The sequence below is a fragment of the Podarcis melisellensis genome (assembly GCF_964234715.1).
Source record: "Podarcis melisellensis genome assembly, chromosome: 7".
NCBI lineage: Eukaryota > Metazoa > Chordata > Lepidosauria > Squamata > Lacertidae > Podarcis > Podarcis melisellensis.
In genome coordinates, this window is record NC_138539.1 from 13,782,405 (window position 1) to 13,800,870 (window position 18,466).

The following is an 18,466-nucleotide window of genomic DNA, read 5'->3' on the forward strand; positions in this document are numbered from 1 at the left end:
TGCCAAGCATTTATTTCAATTTATTTTACTATCCAGTTGACTCTGTTATATGGAATATAATGTCTTACTATTCTTATAGAACTGAAAATGGCACAAGGCCCTCTGACTACCTATCTTCCAATAAGGCCCTCTGACTACCTATCTTCCAAAAGAAATGCAACCCTTAGCAAAAACAAGTTTCTTCATCCCCAACATTTCTCTCTTTCCCATAAACATAAAAACAGCAGCAAGAGTGGTAAGTTATGCAAACCTAAAATTTTAATTTTTGCTGTCAAGTTGGAAACGATGCTTTGATAGGATTTTAAAATAACTGACATCTGTTAACCCTTATCCAATATTTTAATTGGTTTAAAGGGTGACTCCTTGAGACACTGGCTTGTTTTCAATATATCCAAAAACCATGGGCTTAAGTTTACCAAAGTGCGGGAACTTTTTGACACAACTTGCACACTATAATTTTTTGATCAATTAAGAAGTGTTTTGTTCAACTGTTTTAAAAAATATGCGAAAACACTTTATTCCATGTACAATAATGTACATAAAGTTTAAGGTGGTCGCAAAAGAGACCAGCAGTAATTAAGAGGTATATTTACAATCGCACATCACAGTAAATTGACAACCCCATTCACAGATTCAACATTTTGAGATACTGTTCTTGTGCTTAGTTACACACTGATGAAGTGAAGCTTTTATTCCATAGTTGAACTCCACTATTAACACCCACCCACAGTGTTCAGTACATGACATTTTAAACCAAGTCAGGTTCCCTGTTCTGAGTGTTCTTCGGGCAGTGTGACAGACTGACTTGAATTCTCAGTCTCTGCTTCCTCCTCACTCTCAGAACTGTCATTATCTTCATTTAGTTCATTTTCCATATCAGCAGCTGCATCTTCTCCTTGCAAAGGATTTTCATCAGGTTCATTTTCATCGAGTGCAACAAAGCCATTGTTATTTGAGATATTGAGATTCTCCTTCTCGTCGATATAAACTTTTTGATGGCACATTGGACAAGTGTCTTGAATGTAGAGCCATTTCCGAAGGCAAAGTGCATGGAAGTAATGGTTACATGGAGTAATGCGAGCCGATGTAGTAAACTCGTGGTAGCAGATTGCACACACGTCATCGATTTCACGTAATCGCTCTCCTTTGACTTCAGGAAGTGAGTTGATTTTCTCAACAGCTGTCCTGCGATTGATAAAGGTTTTCCAGCCATTCTTTGCCTGCAGGTAGATGTTGAAGTAGGCATGCAGACACATCATACAAGCCCGGATTTTGCTTCCTGATTCAAACACCATGGTGTAAGCACCATTCCCAAACATTATTACTCCAAATATAAACTCAATTATATTGCCCGTCGATCGAACATAGTAGACATAATCATCAAGCTTTTCCCATAGGACATTATAGTAGCCATCAATCATAAAGAGTACATACACAGTGATAGAAACAATAACCTTCAGGCAGAGTTCCACGCAGAATGCCGTAACAGCAAACAGCCATGTATTTAGTGCATAGTGGTGCCAAAGCATGTAACTGAGCAAAATTGGAAGAACAAAGAGGCAAGCTGAGACGAAGAGCACAGGAAAGTGTCTGCGAAATGAGGACACATGGGAGGCACTCAGAGACATTAGGACAGGGTCTGTCATTCCGTGGATAAAATGCAGGACTGCGGTCAGCAAAAGGCACATGTTTCGACTCAAGCGAACTAGTCTCTCTTCTGGCTTAAGCCCACTTAAACCAGTCTGCAGGGCCAAAATAAAAAATAAAACTGGTGCCACAAAACCAAGCCTTTTGTCGTCTTCATCAGTAGATCCAATAAAGGCCAGGATACCAAGCCCCAGGTAGTGAGCTATAGATGAAATTACAGCACTCATGCCTAATACAGTTAAAGTAGAATCACACCCGCTGACAATAAGGCTGCAAAATAACTCCCAAAAACTGTCCCAAGAAATCATGTAAAATTTAATGCCTGGATCAGTTTCTGCCATTTTGATGAAGAATGTCAATACAACAGCTTGAGCTGCCAGCCTCGTTAGCCAAAAGACCCGCAAAACTGATGGAAAACGAATCCTTTTCCATGTATCTTCCAGCAACAGTTGTAATCCATAAATGCGATACATGTGCCTTATAAGAAGATAGACATACCGTGAAGAGTAGTAGAACCGTTTAATTTTATAAACTAAAACGACCAGGGTGTATACTGTCAAAATGAAGCCTGAGGTAAAGACTAAAATCTGCCTGATGTGTAACGGCAATTCAATGATCAAGCCTACAAGAGGAATCAATAAATCCAGTATGATTAGCTGAGAATATATGGACTGGATATTTAACAGTGCAACGTAGCCAATTCCAAAGGCAAGCTGAAGGACAGAGAGTGCCATCCCTAAGGAAGGTCCTTTATGAGGAAGGAGCTGAACTCCAAAAGGTGTTGTATAAGAGGCACTGTGGAAGTTTATGTGCAAAAAAGCGTAATAGTTCACCATCACTGATGTTGCGGCTAGCAGAAGAGCGGAGCTGATCGTATAAAACTTGAAAAGTGATCTTTGTGACAGAATCAGAACAACACTGGATACAAAGACACCTAAAAGGAGGAGGAAAGGAGAGTTAGTTGTCTGCACACTCTAAAATGACAATTGCTCAATGACCCTAAAGCACATGCGCTTTGAACAAGTGTGACTGTTAAGTTTTCAGCCCTCTCTGTAAATTCAATCTACAGTTCAATTTTATAGAAGCTGTACTCCAATTAATCCAATCCTAGTAAATACTAATTTCCACGCAGCCCAGAATATCAACTCTTGAACAGGCATACCAGGGGGTCTGGCTTAATAGACTACAGTATAGTGTAAACGTCACTTTTATATGTACTGGGAAACAAAAAAACGTGTATAACTCGCTTTACTGCAATATTCGCTTACTGCGGTGGTCTGGAATCTAACTCGCAATAATCTCTGAGGTATGCCTGTATATTCACTTGCTCCAAACTACTGAGGACAAATAAGCACAATTGAAATGAGGGCAAACTAATCACGTTTGATAGCATCAATTAGGCCACCATCTCTACATACATTGCTGTTCCTCCGTAGCAGCTCAGACCTCCTACCAGCAAGTAGGAGATCATCAACACAGAGCAATATATACCAAAGTCATTCTTGCTTGGGGCCAAGGGGGGCCTTCTTAGTGATCACACCCAGACTGTGGGATCTGGTGCTCAGAGAGTTTCTTCACCCCTTCCCTGAGGGTCTTTTGCAGTAAGAGACCTTCCTTTTTAAGAAGGCCTTGGTTGCTAGATGGGCTTTTGGTTTTTTATGGCTTTGATACTTAGAAAAAACAGCAGTAAAAACTAGATGATAGCATTTAGTATTTGTTTGTACCTTGATTTCATTCATTCTATTTCCCTTCTGCATAGGTTGTGTTGTGTAGTTTGCTTATGTTTTTGGTAGGCATCCTGAACTTTTTCTAAATACAGACTGTATTCACACACATCATGTAAACAACAGGAATATAATGGGGGCCGCCAGCCTTCGTGGGCCCATGAGCAACTTGGAGAACTGGAACTATTATGGGCATCATGCACACACTGACCCCAACACACCACAACCTTTTTTACTGGCTACAATGAAATGCTCTTTTAAGCCCAATTTCAGTAGGGGAACTGAACCCTTTGGGTGCAAGGAAAGGCCTCTGGAGGTGCATCTTTGTCAGAAGGTGCCACATTGGCGATCAGCATTTTAAAATTACATTGTATGAAGGTAAGAAATTGTCTAGGGAAATACAACAACCATTTATGGATGAGTGAACAGGACTGTAACTGTACTTAACATCACAGCCTGTTGCTGCCTATTATACCAATCACTGATTTACATAGTGGTTACGCTTACACAAACACTGAAAACACTTGTTTTTCCAACCCCACAGCAGTAAGTTCTTATACAATAAGAGTGCAAACCAGGCATTTCTAATGGTGTTTTAATACAAAACCTGCAGGTGTGTCAATGACAGGGTTAACAAGCAATATAGCCAACAGCTGAGCGCCATTATCATGCAGTTTCACTCTGCCATCTGGGTTTTTTGCCAAAATGGGGAACCATGTACACCACCTGGAGCTCCTTGGAGGAAAAGGTGGTATATAAATTTAATAAATAAAATAAAACCCATAAATATTTGCAGGCTGGGGCTCCTAATAGATTTTTGTGCCCTACCAATTAAGAATTTGAGATTTTCTGATGAATACTGCTTGCCTAATCTGACGACAAGAAGGCTCATGACTGGAAGAGATCAGTGATTAATTAAATGATTAGAGCAGACATATCCAAAGTCCGTTTCAGGGGCCTAATCCGACCCCTGTGGCAGTTTATTTCCTAGGTTAAAATCCTTTAAAAACCCTCAACCACTTCAACCCTAAAAAAATGGTTAACAACTTTGGCTGGTCCTTGCAGCTCTTCACTTCATCAAATCTGGCCCTCTTTGAAAAAAGTTTGGACACTACTGGATTAGAGACTGTTTGAGCATATTACACAGATCCTGGTCTGACTGCTCTGGTTACCAATTCGTTTCCAGGCCCAATTCAAAGTGCCTATAAAGCCTGTCGGGTATGTTTTATTTTATGCTTTGCATGCCGGCTGTTTATTTGTTAGTAAAACTGTTTTTGCTCCCCTTCCACCTACTCATTCCTTTTGTCCTGATATCCTTGGAAAGAACTGCTGTATTTTGCAGCACAAGGGTGATATATAAATTCAGAAAATAAAAAATAAATAAAATGTAAGTATCGGACAGACAGCACAAGATGGATTTTAACTTACAGTGGTACCTCGGTTTACGAACTTAATCTGTTCTGGAAGTCCATTCTTAAAGCAAAACTGTTCTTAAACCGAGGTGTGCGCTTTCCTTAATGAAGCCTCCCGCCGCTGGTGCCCTTCCACCGTTCGGCTCCATTCTTAGACTGAGGTAAAGTTCGCAAACTGGGACACTATTTCCGGTTTTGCGGAGTTCTTAAACCGAATATTTCGTAAACAGGGCTGTTCTTAAACCGAGGTACCACTGTACTTGCTTTTACCTATGAATGAAATGGTTCATGAAGACCTCAAATTGGGTCAATGGCCCATGTATTATTACACAGTATCTGAGAGTAGACAACTTTCTACTGGATTTCGGGAAAAGGCATATCTAAGATGAGAATTATTTGTATCATTCAAAACACTAGTCAATATCATCTGAAACACTGCATTTAGCATTGGTATTTCAAGCTAAAACTGATTTGCTTGCACAATTTATGACGCAGCCTAGCAGCCATTTGTCGGCAAGTCCTTTTTCTACTGTCCCAAGCAACCATGAAAATAGGTCCATAAGCAAGTCTTTTATTTAACCACTCGCCTAGTCATCACTGGCAACCAGGAATTCCATGCAGGTAAGTGTGTGAGAAATTCCAACTAAACATCAGGAAGAACTTTCTGACAGTAAGAGCTGTTCAACAGTAGAATGGACTCCCTTGGGAGGTGGCAGACTTTCCTTCCTTGGAGGTTTCTAAGCAGAGGTTGGATTGCCATCTCTCATGCATGCTTTAGTTGAGATTCCTGCCTTGTAGGGGGTTGGACTAGATGACCCTCGGGACCCTTCCAACTCTACTATTCTATGAAATTATCTCCAGGTCAGTGAGCAGGCTGGAGAAGAAGGGGCAGAATGCTATTTCTACTACAGCAGCTCACTCTGTTTATGTACTGGTCACAAAGAAAAGGGTTTTACTGCCTCCACAGACCCTGTTTGAGCCCGCAATCCCCCATCTTTTTACTCATAAGCATGGGTGTGGTGGGCAGCATTGCCTCACTTCACTATTATTATTAATTATTATTATACTTGTACACTGCCCTTCATCTGAAGATCACAGGGCAGTTCACAACATTAAAATAAAAAATGAAAACACATAAAACAAAAATGAAAGGAAACAAAACAACAACCCCCCTTACAGGCAGAATTAAAAGGCTACAGAATATTAATCAATACAATAAATTCCACAAAGCCAGGAAAGGTAACCTTGCCACCTCAACAGTAGGGTGGGGCTGTCAACGCACCAGAATTCCCCACCTCTCCTGCAAGACAGTAAGCTTCCCCCAGCTTGTATATTGGGAACATGCTGGGAACAACATAGTCTGTGTCTCTAAGAAATGGAACCTGAGTGAACTGTAGGTTTTCAGAGAGTCAAGGTGGAGGAAGGTCAGAACTGCAACCCCCTTTATGAGTAAACAGCACACAAGTAAAAATGCTTCCAGGCTGGTAACTTTGGGGGGCTTACTAACAGGGTTGCCGTGAGCCCTGTGGGACTATATTTGGCTGGATGGGTCACAAGTTATTCAGGCCTCACTTAAAGGACCATTACAATCAATCTGGAAAACAAGCAGAGTGACCAGAATGATCAGAGGCTGCTGAATGCAGATTAAGAGCTTGGTCATGCCTTACAAATAATTATTATTGGAGAAGCACATGGGTTATTAGTGCACTGAACTGAAGCTAACTCATAAGGAAAATTAACAAATCTGTTTATAATCTAATAGTGATTGTTACTTCTCAAATCCTCTTTAGCTGAGACGCAATATGATTGTACTCCAGAAAATATTGGTGGTGGCACTGGCGAGGGGAATAGCGCTATTAGTTTTAAAAAACCCAAAGTATATACTTTTTCCATTATGGAGTTTTTTAAAAAAAGGATTTAGAGCCACTAGTTAGTCATAAGAGCAAAGAACCTGGTTTCAAAACAACAAGATAACTTCAGATAGAGTATTCATTGGGTTTCAACTATTGCCCAATGGGCCAGAAAGAGTTCCCTATCATGTGATGTGGGATGAAGCAGCGGACCTACTAAGATTCTTTGGTGCATTCAAGGCAAATGGGTAAGAAGTGCTCGAGTGGTATAGTAGTGTCTCCTCTTCTGGCTTAAAATAACTTGTTTATAACAGTGACCTTTCACTCATATTGGACGGCAAACCTATATTCCTCCCAGAGGAAAGTAGTGAGACGCTACTTCTATTCTTTCCAAATTGGAATGAGGGAATAAACTTATTTGGACGGATTTACTAGGACAACATTTATTCAACGTTCCTGTAAGGCCTGACAGGAACAAGGATTTTGGATCAAAATATAGTCCCTAGAAAACAAAGGAAACGTCAAGTGAAGCTTGTCTTTTTTAACTGTTTTACTGAGGTGAGAGTAACCAGAGTATGCAAAGGTGTTGTAAATGTTAACATTCTTTATACCAGTGTTTGAAACTACCATTGTTCTAGGTGCATTTTGTGACAAGGAATTTTATTAGTGTGAGCAGTTTCTGAGCTCTGGGCACAGTTCTGAACGTAAGATGTCAGATTAAAACTGCAGAGTGGAAATAAAGGAAGACCTTCTTCTGCCTCCGCACTTCCAGCCACTCTCTGAAGACTGGAGAAGAGACCTTCTTAAGAATATTAAGGGGTGGGCAGGGGAAGGACTAGACCATGTGGAAAATGAACGTAATGTTTTAGCTGCAGTTCAATCATTTTCAGCTTTGTATTCTTGTTATTAAAAAAGTGCACCTAGACATTCCGTTGTTGCGTCCATAACCTAGGTTTAAGGTGCCATTTAGCTCCTAGCTTTCCTATCTCAGTTTCTAACATGGCTTTACACACTGTATATTTGTATTTGGTCTTGAAATTACTGCAAGGTGTTCTGAATAATGTGTAATTGGACATGCAATTCTGACTTCCCAATAAAAGGGGGAAAGCTGATGTTGGCTTCTAAATCAAAAGTGTCTCAATGAAAAATGCAAGAACCACTATCCTAGTAATTAAAGCAACCTTTTAGATGTAAATCAACTGCATGATTATTCAATGTGATTTCTAAGGGGAAAGGTTATAGGACTGCAAAATGATCTCTGGCTGAAAGATTAACTGCTAAATATTATATCTCTCAGGAAATTGTCTTTTTTATCTGTAATCTCATTATACTAGCTACAGTGCCCACATGGGCCGGCAAATAAGGAGCGCTCTTATCTATAGCCATATATTTGAATAAGGGAATAAAGGTAAAGGGACCCCTGACCATTAGGTCCAGTCGTGACCGACTCTGGGGTTGTGGAGCTCATCTCGCTTTATTGACCGAGGAAGCCGGCGTACAGCTCCAGGTCATGTGGTCAGCATGACTAAGCCGCTTCTGGAGAACCAGAGGAGCGCACGGAAACGCCGTTTACCTTCCCGCCAGAGGGGTACCTATTTATCTACTTGCATTTTCACGTGCTTTCGAACTGCTAGGTGGGCAGGAGCTGGGACCGAGCAACAGGAACTCACCCCGTTGCAGGGATTTGAACCGCCGACCTTCTGATCAGCAAGTCCTAGGCTCTGTGGTTTAACCCACAGCGCCACCCATGTCCCGAGTAAGGGAATATGCCAGTATAAATTTAAACCATTCAAGATATATCCAGAGTAGGACTGGGCAATATTATCAATATGTGGACGCAGACCACAATGACACCTTCACTCAGCCAGCGGTATATCGCTGGTGAAACTGCTGCTGCTTGAGTCCCTCTGCCTCCAGGGTGCTACGGGAGAAACAAACTAGCTGGGAGCTGGAGGCAGAGGGACTCATGGTGGCAGTTTCATCAGTGATATACCACAGGTGAAACCACCATCGCCTCTGCCACGGCAGAGGGAGAATCAAGCTGAATCAGCGAGGAGTGTGCTGCTGCCCTCACCTCAGCCAAGCAGTTTTAAGGAGCCCTGACCCGCACAAGTAAACGACGGGATGGGTGCTCCATTAAAGTGCTCCCCCTTCCCAGCTGAGAGAGCCCCGATTCCACTCCTGCTTGCACAGGAGTAGGAGTGGGAGCAGGACTGCTCAGCTGGGGAGTGTGAAGTCGACTGGATATGGAGAGAACTGTTCATTTTAGGCTATTCATAAATTCATACGTGAGTGCGGATTATGTAAAACCATTTGTACCTCCAACATACAACTGCTCTATATAATTACAAAAAAATACTCTCAGTATCTCAACAAACCCAACAAATATCTAACTCCTTGAAGATAATCTACCATAGCATTCTGAAAATCAAGCTCTCTACCATTCTCTCTCCAAAATTATATAAATCAGTGTCATTTTGTTTGCAGAGTATCTGAAGGAATTCAGGTCTCTTGATAATCTTCTCCGTAATTGCAATAACACATACTCTCTAAGTAATCAGGTTTTCACTTCTGGGATTTTATCATCCTTCCAAAGTCTAGCCAAAACATTTTAGCTAGAACTAGATAGTCATACCTCATGTTATGTTTGCTTCATGTTACGTTCTTTCAGGTTACGTCCCGCGGCAACCCGGAAGTACCGGAAAGGGTTACTTCCGGGTTTTGCCGCTTGCGCAGAAATGCTAAACCGTGCTCCGCGCATGTGCACAAGTGCCAAATCGTGCTGCGCACATGCGCAGATATGGTGCTTCAGGTTGCGCTCTTTTCATGTTGCAAACGGGCCTCCGAAACAGATCCCATTCGCAACCAGAGGTACTACTGTATTGGATATGAGGCATGGTCAAAAATATGTAATAGAAATGAATTCTAAGAATTCTCTGCAAATGAATAAACGCTATGACCTATCATAATACATCAATTCCTTAAAATTTCTGTCCGGTAAATCACTCACATATATTTCCACTATCCTTTGACTAGAGTTATGGCCCTGAACCAAGATTGCAAATAGATAGGAGGAAAACATATGAGACAACCCAGGGCTTATCTGGACATGACCCAAGAATCACAGTATCTGAACACCCTATTGATTCCTAGAAGAAGCAAGCACATCCAAATGTTTAAGTTCAATTTTAAGACTTATTATGAAAGCTCAATGATACACAACCTTCTCCCTGACTATGGAATACCCAGAAGTCAAATTGTAATGTACTAGGGACAATCAGCTTCTATCTCTTACCACAAGCAAAGCCTCCCACAATTAGCTTAGCAGACCATGGTCCCAATCGAGAGAAGTCACATTCCAAAAGTCCCCCTGAAATTAACCAGATGTGCTTAATGCAGGTAAATGGTACTAGTTTCAGCATAATTAAGCACAACTAACAGCCTCAACTGGGGCCCAAATTAATTCATAGTTCAACACTTTCCAATAAATTATGCTGCAATGTTATTGTTATTTTATGCAATTTGTATACCACCCTTTATCTGAAAATCCCAGGGCGAGCCAGATGAACAAGATGAATGTGGCTTATGTAAAATTTGAGATAAAGAAGAAATACAATTCTAAATACAAGGGCTTCCATTCTAGACTCTCCTCATCCCCTAATCCTTTCAAGAAAGGATAGTTATCAAATGGCCCTAATCACTTAATCTTATCATTTTACCCTTAGCAGAGATCATCCAGTAACTGACCTGATAGATCTCATTTATATAAGATTAGCTTCAAAGCACTCAATTTTGATGCATCTTCACAATGGAATGGTAATAGACATGTTTAATTACATGTTTACAACTTTACCACCCCCTCATCGTCATTATCAAACTATGGCCATGGAAACTGAAGCACACAGCACTTAAAAGCCTCACCCCACTATGGGGGGAGGGAATTCCACCTCTTTTATTATTAGTGTTTCTATAGTAAGTGATGAGTCACCAGTTGAGGTTACACCCCCTGAGCATTATGCTCTGCAACACCCTTTAGCTGTTATTCCAATGTACTACAATGTACCTATTATTCTGGCTTAATACCTATCAGGCCACGTTCCAGACACAAATATCAAGCTTGCAGAACAGAACTAGGGTTTACCCAGTAACACTATCACAACTGTCATAGTTTAATCTCCAAATGAAAGTTCTGTATATGGCAACGGGGAGGAAGGCAGGGGCAAAAACCAATTCCACATTTGCATACTGCATTGATGTCTAGTTCAGAGATCAGACATCACAGACTGCTCAGAACTTGTTTATACAGATCAACAATTTATATAATTATTATATTATTTATTTATCTTCTAAAACTCTTTCTGCTTTGTAAGATTATAAAATCATGAATGGGAATAACATCTCAGAAGGTATGGAGAAATCCAAGAATGATTTGAAGCACCAAGGGTTGTAATATGCAATATAGGTTTTTATACACCCTGTATGGTATGCTCTTCCAGTGTCAGTAAAGCATACTTCTGGTCATGTGATGGAACTTCACTTTCCCCCTAGTAGTTCTCCATATGCCCTTTAAATCTTCTCTGCAGAGTTGGTGGATCCTCTGGGGCAGATTTTTAACAGAGAAAGGTGAAATCTCACTGCACAAACAGAAGTCTGCTAAGGCAATGCCATACAACTTAGCCTCACTTAGGAAATGTGACGTCAAGTTTCATAAAAGAAAAGTCCATCCGTCCCCACCACCAAAGTATAAATGTGCTCTAAGCAAATCAACGGATCTCGTCAGGCTAATAGTTATGGTAAAACTCAATTATGTAGAAGCTTTTATATAGCTCTGCGCTAAATTAAATTGGAGCTGACAGGTAAATTCATTAGAATGTAATTTGGAATGCAACATAAAGATGAAAGAATGAGGAAGATATGAAGAGCTGTTTAGCATTTAGGAGCTATCTACGGTAAGTAGTTTTGCTAAAAAGCTATTATAAATGAGTTGTTAACAGGCAATATCCTGTACCAGATGGTAGTTCACAAATACATGTGCCATTCTTATTGTTATTATCAGCTGCTTTTCTTCACAAAGTTACCCAAAGCACATGTTACTTGTGGCATATAAAAACCACTTGAAAGTGGGGGAAAGAGAAGCAAACTCTGTTCTACAGTATTTATCAATGCACATTTATCTGATCATTTGGGGGAGATTTTTATCACATGCAAGCAGATAAATGGTTTCCACACCATTTCATGTGCCATTTCTTGCACGAATAGCACTTATGTGCAGGAAAAAGCAAGCAAACTGTTTTATCATATACAAAAACCACGCATATCTATTTTGTTGCCTGTATGTGACTAGTTATCTGAATAATATTGTTCTAAACAGACAATTGCTATCTAGGTTAGAATCACAGAATTTTAGAGTTGGAAGGGACAACGAGGGTCATTTAGTCTTCCTGCAATGAAGGAATCTTTTGCCCAACGTGGGGCTTCAACCCATGACCCTGCAATTAAGAGTCTCATGTTCTACTCACTGAGCTACCCCAGCACAAATTGGAAACTGGTTCTGCTTGAACCAAGCTATGATGACCAAATTACCAGCAGGCCTATTGCAAAAAAGCAGAAGGCATTGAAACACTAGAGGTTATAGTTAACAGTTGGGCAACCTTAGCCCAACACAAGATCATAAAAGGTCATTTTACAGTCAACAAGCTGTCCCCTGGCAAATGTTTAGCAAACTAGGCTCTTATAAAACTTCCAGTGCTTGGGACTAGCTTTCACTACTCTTAATTTTAGGGGGGGGGAACCTATACTGTAGTTATTTTGACTGAAATTTAAAGGATGGTAGCTTAGCTAACAATCCAAGGGAAGCAGGAAGTCTGACCCAGGTGTCAGCATTAAATAAACTAGGGGTTTCCCAAACTGTAGTTCTGTGTGCCAACAGTGATCCACAAATTTCATATTGATCCTTAAGTGTATTTTTATTGTGTTTATGTGTGAATACAATCTGTATCATACCATGCAATGCAAACTGTGATATAATCAAAGTTAGAAAAGAAGCAATTAAAAAACAATTAAAAATGGACAGCATCTAGCACAGTGTGTCATAACTGTGACAGCAGGTAGAAAAATTATCAAGTGATCCACCAAGACCAAGTAGTCTGCGGGATCAAAAGGTTTGGGAAGCCATGAAAAAAAGAAAGTGGACACATCTCACTGGAAATCTGGGTGTGAGGAAAGCAGAGCTAGGAAAAAGAGATGCATTCACTGTGCAAAAAACTACAGTAAACGTTTAGCCTATTCCAGCCAGATCAATAAACGTACATTTTTACCCTTTAGCATCCTTCAAAAGTGCCCTTCACACCCCTAACTCTAAATGGCTGAAGATGTGCTGTTGTTTCAACACTTACTTCTGGGTCAACCGGGGATTAGCAAACATCCTTTTGACAAGGACAACAACCACAACCACCAACCCGGTGCAGTTTTGATGCTCTCAAGGGGAAAGGAGGTGTGGTTTAGGGAGGATTCACGCCCAGGGAAAACAGGTAGGCGATCGCCCTCTTCTTTCTCCAACGCCAACTAAAAGTAAAAGTAAGGTGCCGCACAAGGAAGCGTGGAGAAGGCACGGCGACCGTTCACCACAGAAGAAGCTTCTTCCGGGGTGGCGGCGAAAAGGGTTGGAGATGTATCCCCCCTTACATAAAAACCCTTTTTCTCCACCTCCTGAGCAGCCTATAGGAAGGGAAGGAAGATGACAGAATTGCATCACAGAACTGTAGAGTGGGAAGGGCTACCCGGGGGTCATCTAGTCCAACCCCCTGCAATGCAGGAACCGTTTGCACCACGTGGGGCTCGAACCGGCGACCCTGAGGTCTCGTGATCTATACCTACTGAGGTAAAATTGGGACGGAGGTGAGGTGTGGAAGGCCCACCCACCCCACCCCCAGCGATAGGCATATAAATGGGGTGCTCGTGAAGGGTTGGGGTGGGGGAAGGGTCTCTCACCCATCAGCCGCAGCAGCCCCCCCAGGAGGCCGGCCCACAGGGAGTCTCCGGGGAACACCGGGGACGAGTTGAAGATGGCGTCGATGAGGAAAAGGCTGGGCACCCGCAGCGCCACCTCGGCGCCGGCCCGCAGCCACGGGCCCAGCCGCTGAGGCGGCGGTTGAAGGGGGCCCGGGGCCGCCATCCCCGAGACCCCGCCGCCTCCTGTCCGTCTCTGGGCGGGCGGCGGGGGGAAGGCAGAGAAAGGGCACGGCGACGACGGCGGCCGCCAGTTACCGCCGGGCTCTCGCCGCCCGGGACCCCGGACGCAGGGACGTTGCCGACGCCGCCGACACCAGCGCTCGCGAGGAGGCCGCCGCCATCATGTCCGCGATGCCTGCCTGCCTCTTCCTCCCTCCTCCTCATCCGCCGCCCGCCTGCCAGCCAGCCGGCGCGCGCCGCCGCCGCCTCCTCCTGCAGCAGCAGCAGCAGCGACGTAGCTGCCGCGGCCCTCTCAGAAACAACGCGACGGGCGGGGGGAGGAGGGGAGTGGGCGGGGCTAACGGCGTCCTCCCCGTCACAATGCCCCGCCCCGCCAATAGGCAGCCGGTGCTGGCGGCGGGGTTGGTGGGTGGAGTTTAGGACTAAAAAAAAAAAAACCTCACCCATCACCACCACTACCAAGGGTAACTGTCGAATGAGCGGCGCGAGCGCACCTCGTACCCGCCAATCGGGAGCCGCCAGCGCCGTCGCCGCGCACGCGCTCGGAGGTTTGTTTCTTTTCGCCCCCCTCAGGCGAGTTGTTGGTCGCCGTCGTCGTGGGTCTGACCTCAGTGCCTCCTAGCTGAGGAGAGGGAGCGTGTGAGGGAAGCCCGGCTCCGAGCGGGTTCTTCCTCAGCAGCGTTTCGAATTATTTATCTGATAAAATTTATACACTTGATTGTAAAACAGGCCACACAGGCAGACCTCAAAGGACTTTGCAAAAAGATGAGGCAATAAAATCGTAGAGAAATTCACAGCCCTACTTTGAGGCATACTAAAGTTTAACATACTAAAGCAGGTTAAAGTTCACCTCAACATTAAGCTTCCTCCGAGTAGGCTTGTCTAAACGAGGATGTTTTTTTAGCAGGCGCTGAAAAGAATAAAAGGCGCCTACTTTTAAATAGCATATTTATACGCAGTGCCGGATTTACGTATAAGCTAAACAAGCTATAGCTTAGGGCCGCACTCTCTTAGAAAAAATTTAAAGGAAAAAATCTTGGATGTACGTTTCCAAAATAGAAGATAAAAAACAAAATAAAATCTACAATTATTTCATGTTATAGCAAGTTTCTAGAGACAAAGATTATGAGTCTTTGTAAATTGTGTTTCTAAAGGAACTTTTGTTATTGCCAAATGCCAATGTGTTTGCATTATTAAGTTTGTTTTGAATAAAAAGTCATTTTAAGTTAGAGCTTAATCATTATTTCACTGTTAATATACTTCTGAATTGTATTTCAGTGCAACAATTACTTTGATAAAATACATATTTTGTTGTGTGCAAATGGCTTTAGATACCTATTAGGTCCTAAATTACCATTTGGCATATTCAGCACACACAAAAAGCGACAATTTGTTGTTGACAAAGGACAGCTGGACATATACAGTAAAGGGCCCCATTACCTTCAGTAGCTTAGGGCCTCATCAAACCTAAATCCAGCCCTGTTTATACCCAGATGAACATAAGAACAGCCAAAAATATAAGGTGTTTGTGGGTTTTAGAAGCATCTCGCTGGAATATTGTTGGAAAGGATGCTGCTCCTGGTGGCTGACCTGATTCAAAAAGGGCTCTTGTTACTGCGATTGCTTTCATGGCCTGTAATTGCTGGCACACCCAAGTAAATAATTTTATACATTTTAGTTTTGAAATGGAGTATACATTTTCCCTCCCCCATCAAAGAAAAACAGCCATGTTGTTTCCCTTCCCAAATCCCAAATTTAGATCCCAAACAGTATGTTGTTGTTTTTCAGAATTTCACAACAAAATATATAGGAGCAAAACGATGGGATGTGGTTCCAAAGCAGGCGAGTGTATTCAAGGGAAACATGAAGCCTGTTTAGTCAGAAGTAAGTTCCATTGATCCGTGGGGCTTACTTCCAAGATAAGATTACAAGATTACAGCCTAAGGTAGCAGTCGTATACACAAAAAGCTGGCATAAACCAAATTGGCTTAAATTAAGACAGCATTAAGTTGCACCAGATCCAAACGCCATTCAGCCACTGAGCGACTGATGTCTGAGCCAACCTAAGCCTATTAGAGGAAGCACAAGGCTTTAGGATAGTGTTTGAGTTATGGTATGCCACTATTTTTGCCATCTTCACTTATTCTGACTTGCTAGGTCAAGTGACTAAACTGAACAGGCTTTGGATCCATCCTAACTGCCCATTTGGTCCCATCCCTGGAAAGCCCATTTTTTGCATGGTTCTGTTGTTGTTTAGTCATTTAGTCATGTCCGACTCTTTGTGACCCCATGGACCAGAGCACGCCAGGCACTCCTGTCTTCCACTGCCTCCCACAATTTGGTCAAACTCATGCTGGTAGCTTCGAGAACACTGTCCAACCATCTCGTCCTCTGTCATCCCTTTCTCCTTATGCCCTCCATCTTTCCCAACATCAGGGTATTTTCCAGGGAGTCTTCTCTTCTCATGAGGTGGCCAAAGTATTGGAGCCTCAGCTTCAGGATCCGTGCTTCCAGTGAGCACTCAGGGCTGATTTCCTTCAGAGTGGAGAGGTTTGATCTTCTTGTAGTCCATGGGACTCTCAATAGTCTCCTCCAGCACCATAATTCAAAAGCATCAATTCTTTGGCGATCAGCCTTCTTTATGGTCCAGCTCTCACTTCCATACATCACTACTGGGAAAGCCATAGCTTTAACTATACGGACCTTAACTCACTTAAGATACTCTGGGCTCTGCCCAGGTTGCTGGGTTGCTGCTGAGCTGGGATGGTTAGATAAGCCCTCTTAGTCCTGAATCATTTGATACAATAAAGACATGCTCTCATATGAATCTGCCTGGGCTTTGTGATTGGCCTCTGGAGCTTAATCCTCCGGCCTGCTGTCAAGAACCATCAGACTGGCAGGTACTAGGGCAAAATTTTTCAGTGGAGGATCCACAGCATTGAAACTTCATCCTACAAGAAATATGTATGGCTGTCCCATTGGTTTTAAGTGAATGTCAGAAAAAGTTTTTATTCCACTTAGTTTTTTATAGCTCAATGTAAGCTTCATGTTTTAACGGTTGCTCTTTTGACGGTTTTAAATCTGGTTTGTTTTAAAATTTGCTATATTGTATTCTTAATTGTTTTGCAAGGCACCCTATGAGAGCTTGTACCTTAAAAGGAAGAATATAAAGAATTTCAAAAGAAAAAAATCTTTGAATACTACTGGCAGAGGATGATAAGCAGACATAACTTTTGCAATGCGGCCAGGCAAATCTTTAGAGCTGAGTTATCATGTATGTACACGTAGAACCATGAAGTCCTAGTCCCAAGCCCTCTCATTCGATATCCTCCCCCAAACAACTTGGTGAATGGTTGTGTACAGTATTATATAACTTGCACAATTATATAACTTACTAGTAAATGAAGCTTGCATTCCACAAGCATAAATACACATTCCTGATTGATACTGAAAGCCCGTACAGCCCCAAACCTAAGCTAGTAGAAGCAACAAAATTCCTACACCCAGACATTCTGTCCAGTATGCGGTTTTGGCTCACTCTCTGTTGGAATGCTCCTGGCCTGTTTTATAAGAAAACTTTTTTGCTTTTGGGATTTACTAGAAGCAAAATACCACATTTTCAATAGCATGTTTAACTCATCTACTTTGTTGTTGTTGTTTAGTCGTGTCCGACTCTTCGTGACCCCATGGAACTCATCTACTTAAGGCATACCTAAGTACAGACAAGAATGGGGCCATACTTTTAGCCCTGGCCCCGACATTGGGTGATTTTTTAAATATAGCAACCCTGTGTTATGCACAACTGCCTGTATAGAAAGCATGAGATTTTGTGTGTGTTTAGCAGCTGCCTATAGTTGGGACGCCTGGCCAACCTGATGTTACACTACACAAGTTATTATTTAAATTACATATTTTAGACAAACCCTTAACTAATAACCAAGCAGGTTTTTCCAGCAATGGTAATTTTTTTATAATGCATCGGAACAATAAACATCAACGTTAGTAAAGGTAAAGGGACCCCTGATCATTAGGTCCAGTCGTGACTGACTCTGGGGTTGCGGCGTTCATCTTGCTTTATTGGCCGAGGGAGCCAGTGTACAGCTTCCGGGTCATGTGGTCAGCATGACTAAGCCGCTTCTGGCAAACCAGAGCAGCAAACGAAAACGCTGTTTACCTTCCCGCCAGAGTGGTACCTATTTATCTACTTGCACTGGCATGCTTTCGAACTGCTAGGTTGGCAGGAGCAGGGACTGAGCAACGGGAGCTCACCCCGTTGCGGGGATTTGAACCGCCAACCTTCTGATCGGCAAGTCCTAGGCTCTGTGATTTAACCCACAGCGCCACCCGCGTCCCCCAACATCAACGTTACAACCTTACAAATTCTTTTTCTGTATTTTAATTGTATTATTATTTCACTTGGATGAACCAAAAGAAACACAAGGGGTGATGAAGGATTGTTTTGAAACCTGTGGGCCATCTTTTGATCTCAGCAAAGTCAATCTCAGTTCCTCTTGCTTCTGGGCATGAAGTCTCATAAAAGAGCTATGCAATCTTAGGCAATCTATTTCATAATATGGGTGCGCAATACTGTTGCCTAGTCAGACAGATTCAGCAAACAGTGGTTTATTATAAAACAGAAGTG

The 18,466-nt window shown here is 42.5% G+C and overlaps 1 protein-coding gene across 1 annotated transcript; it reads right to left on the reverse strand.

Moving 5' to 3' along the window:
• Window positions 1-491: 491 nt before the first annotated feature.
• Window positions 492-14,077, reverse strand: RNF139 (ring finger protein 139). The gene is made up of 2 exons (XM_081918808.1): window positions 13,624-14,077; window positions 492-2,581 (listed from the first exon to the last, which is right to left on the reverse strand). Exons 1-2 carry the CDS (start codon window positions 13,805-13,807, stop codon window positions 759-761), a joined length of 2,007 nt encoding a protein of 668 aa, XP_081774934.1. The 5' UTR covers window positions 13,808-14,077; the 3' UTR covers window positions 492-758.
• Between the last annotated feature and the right edge of the window lie 4,389 nt (window positions 14,078-18,466).

What these genes read in the sequence shown, in the direction of transcription:
- RNF139 (XM_081918808.1), bottom strand. Translation starts at nt 13,807, where the DNA reads ATGGCGGCCCCGGGCCCCCTTCAACCGCCGCCTCAGCGGCTGGGCCCG. An exon ending in GGGGCTGCTGCGGCTGATGG is followed by an intron (nt 2,582 to 13,623) that starts GTGAGAGACCCT and finishes TCCTCCTTTTAG; the next exon opens with GTGTCTTTGTATCCAGTGTT.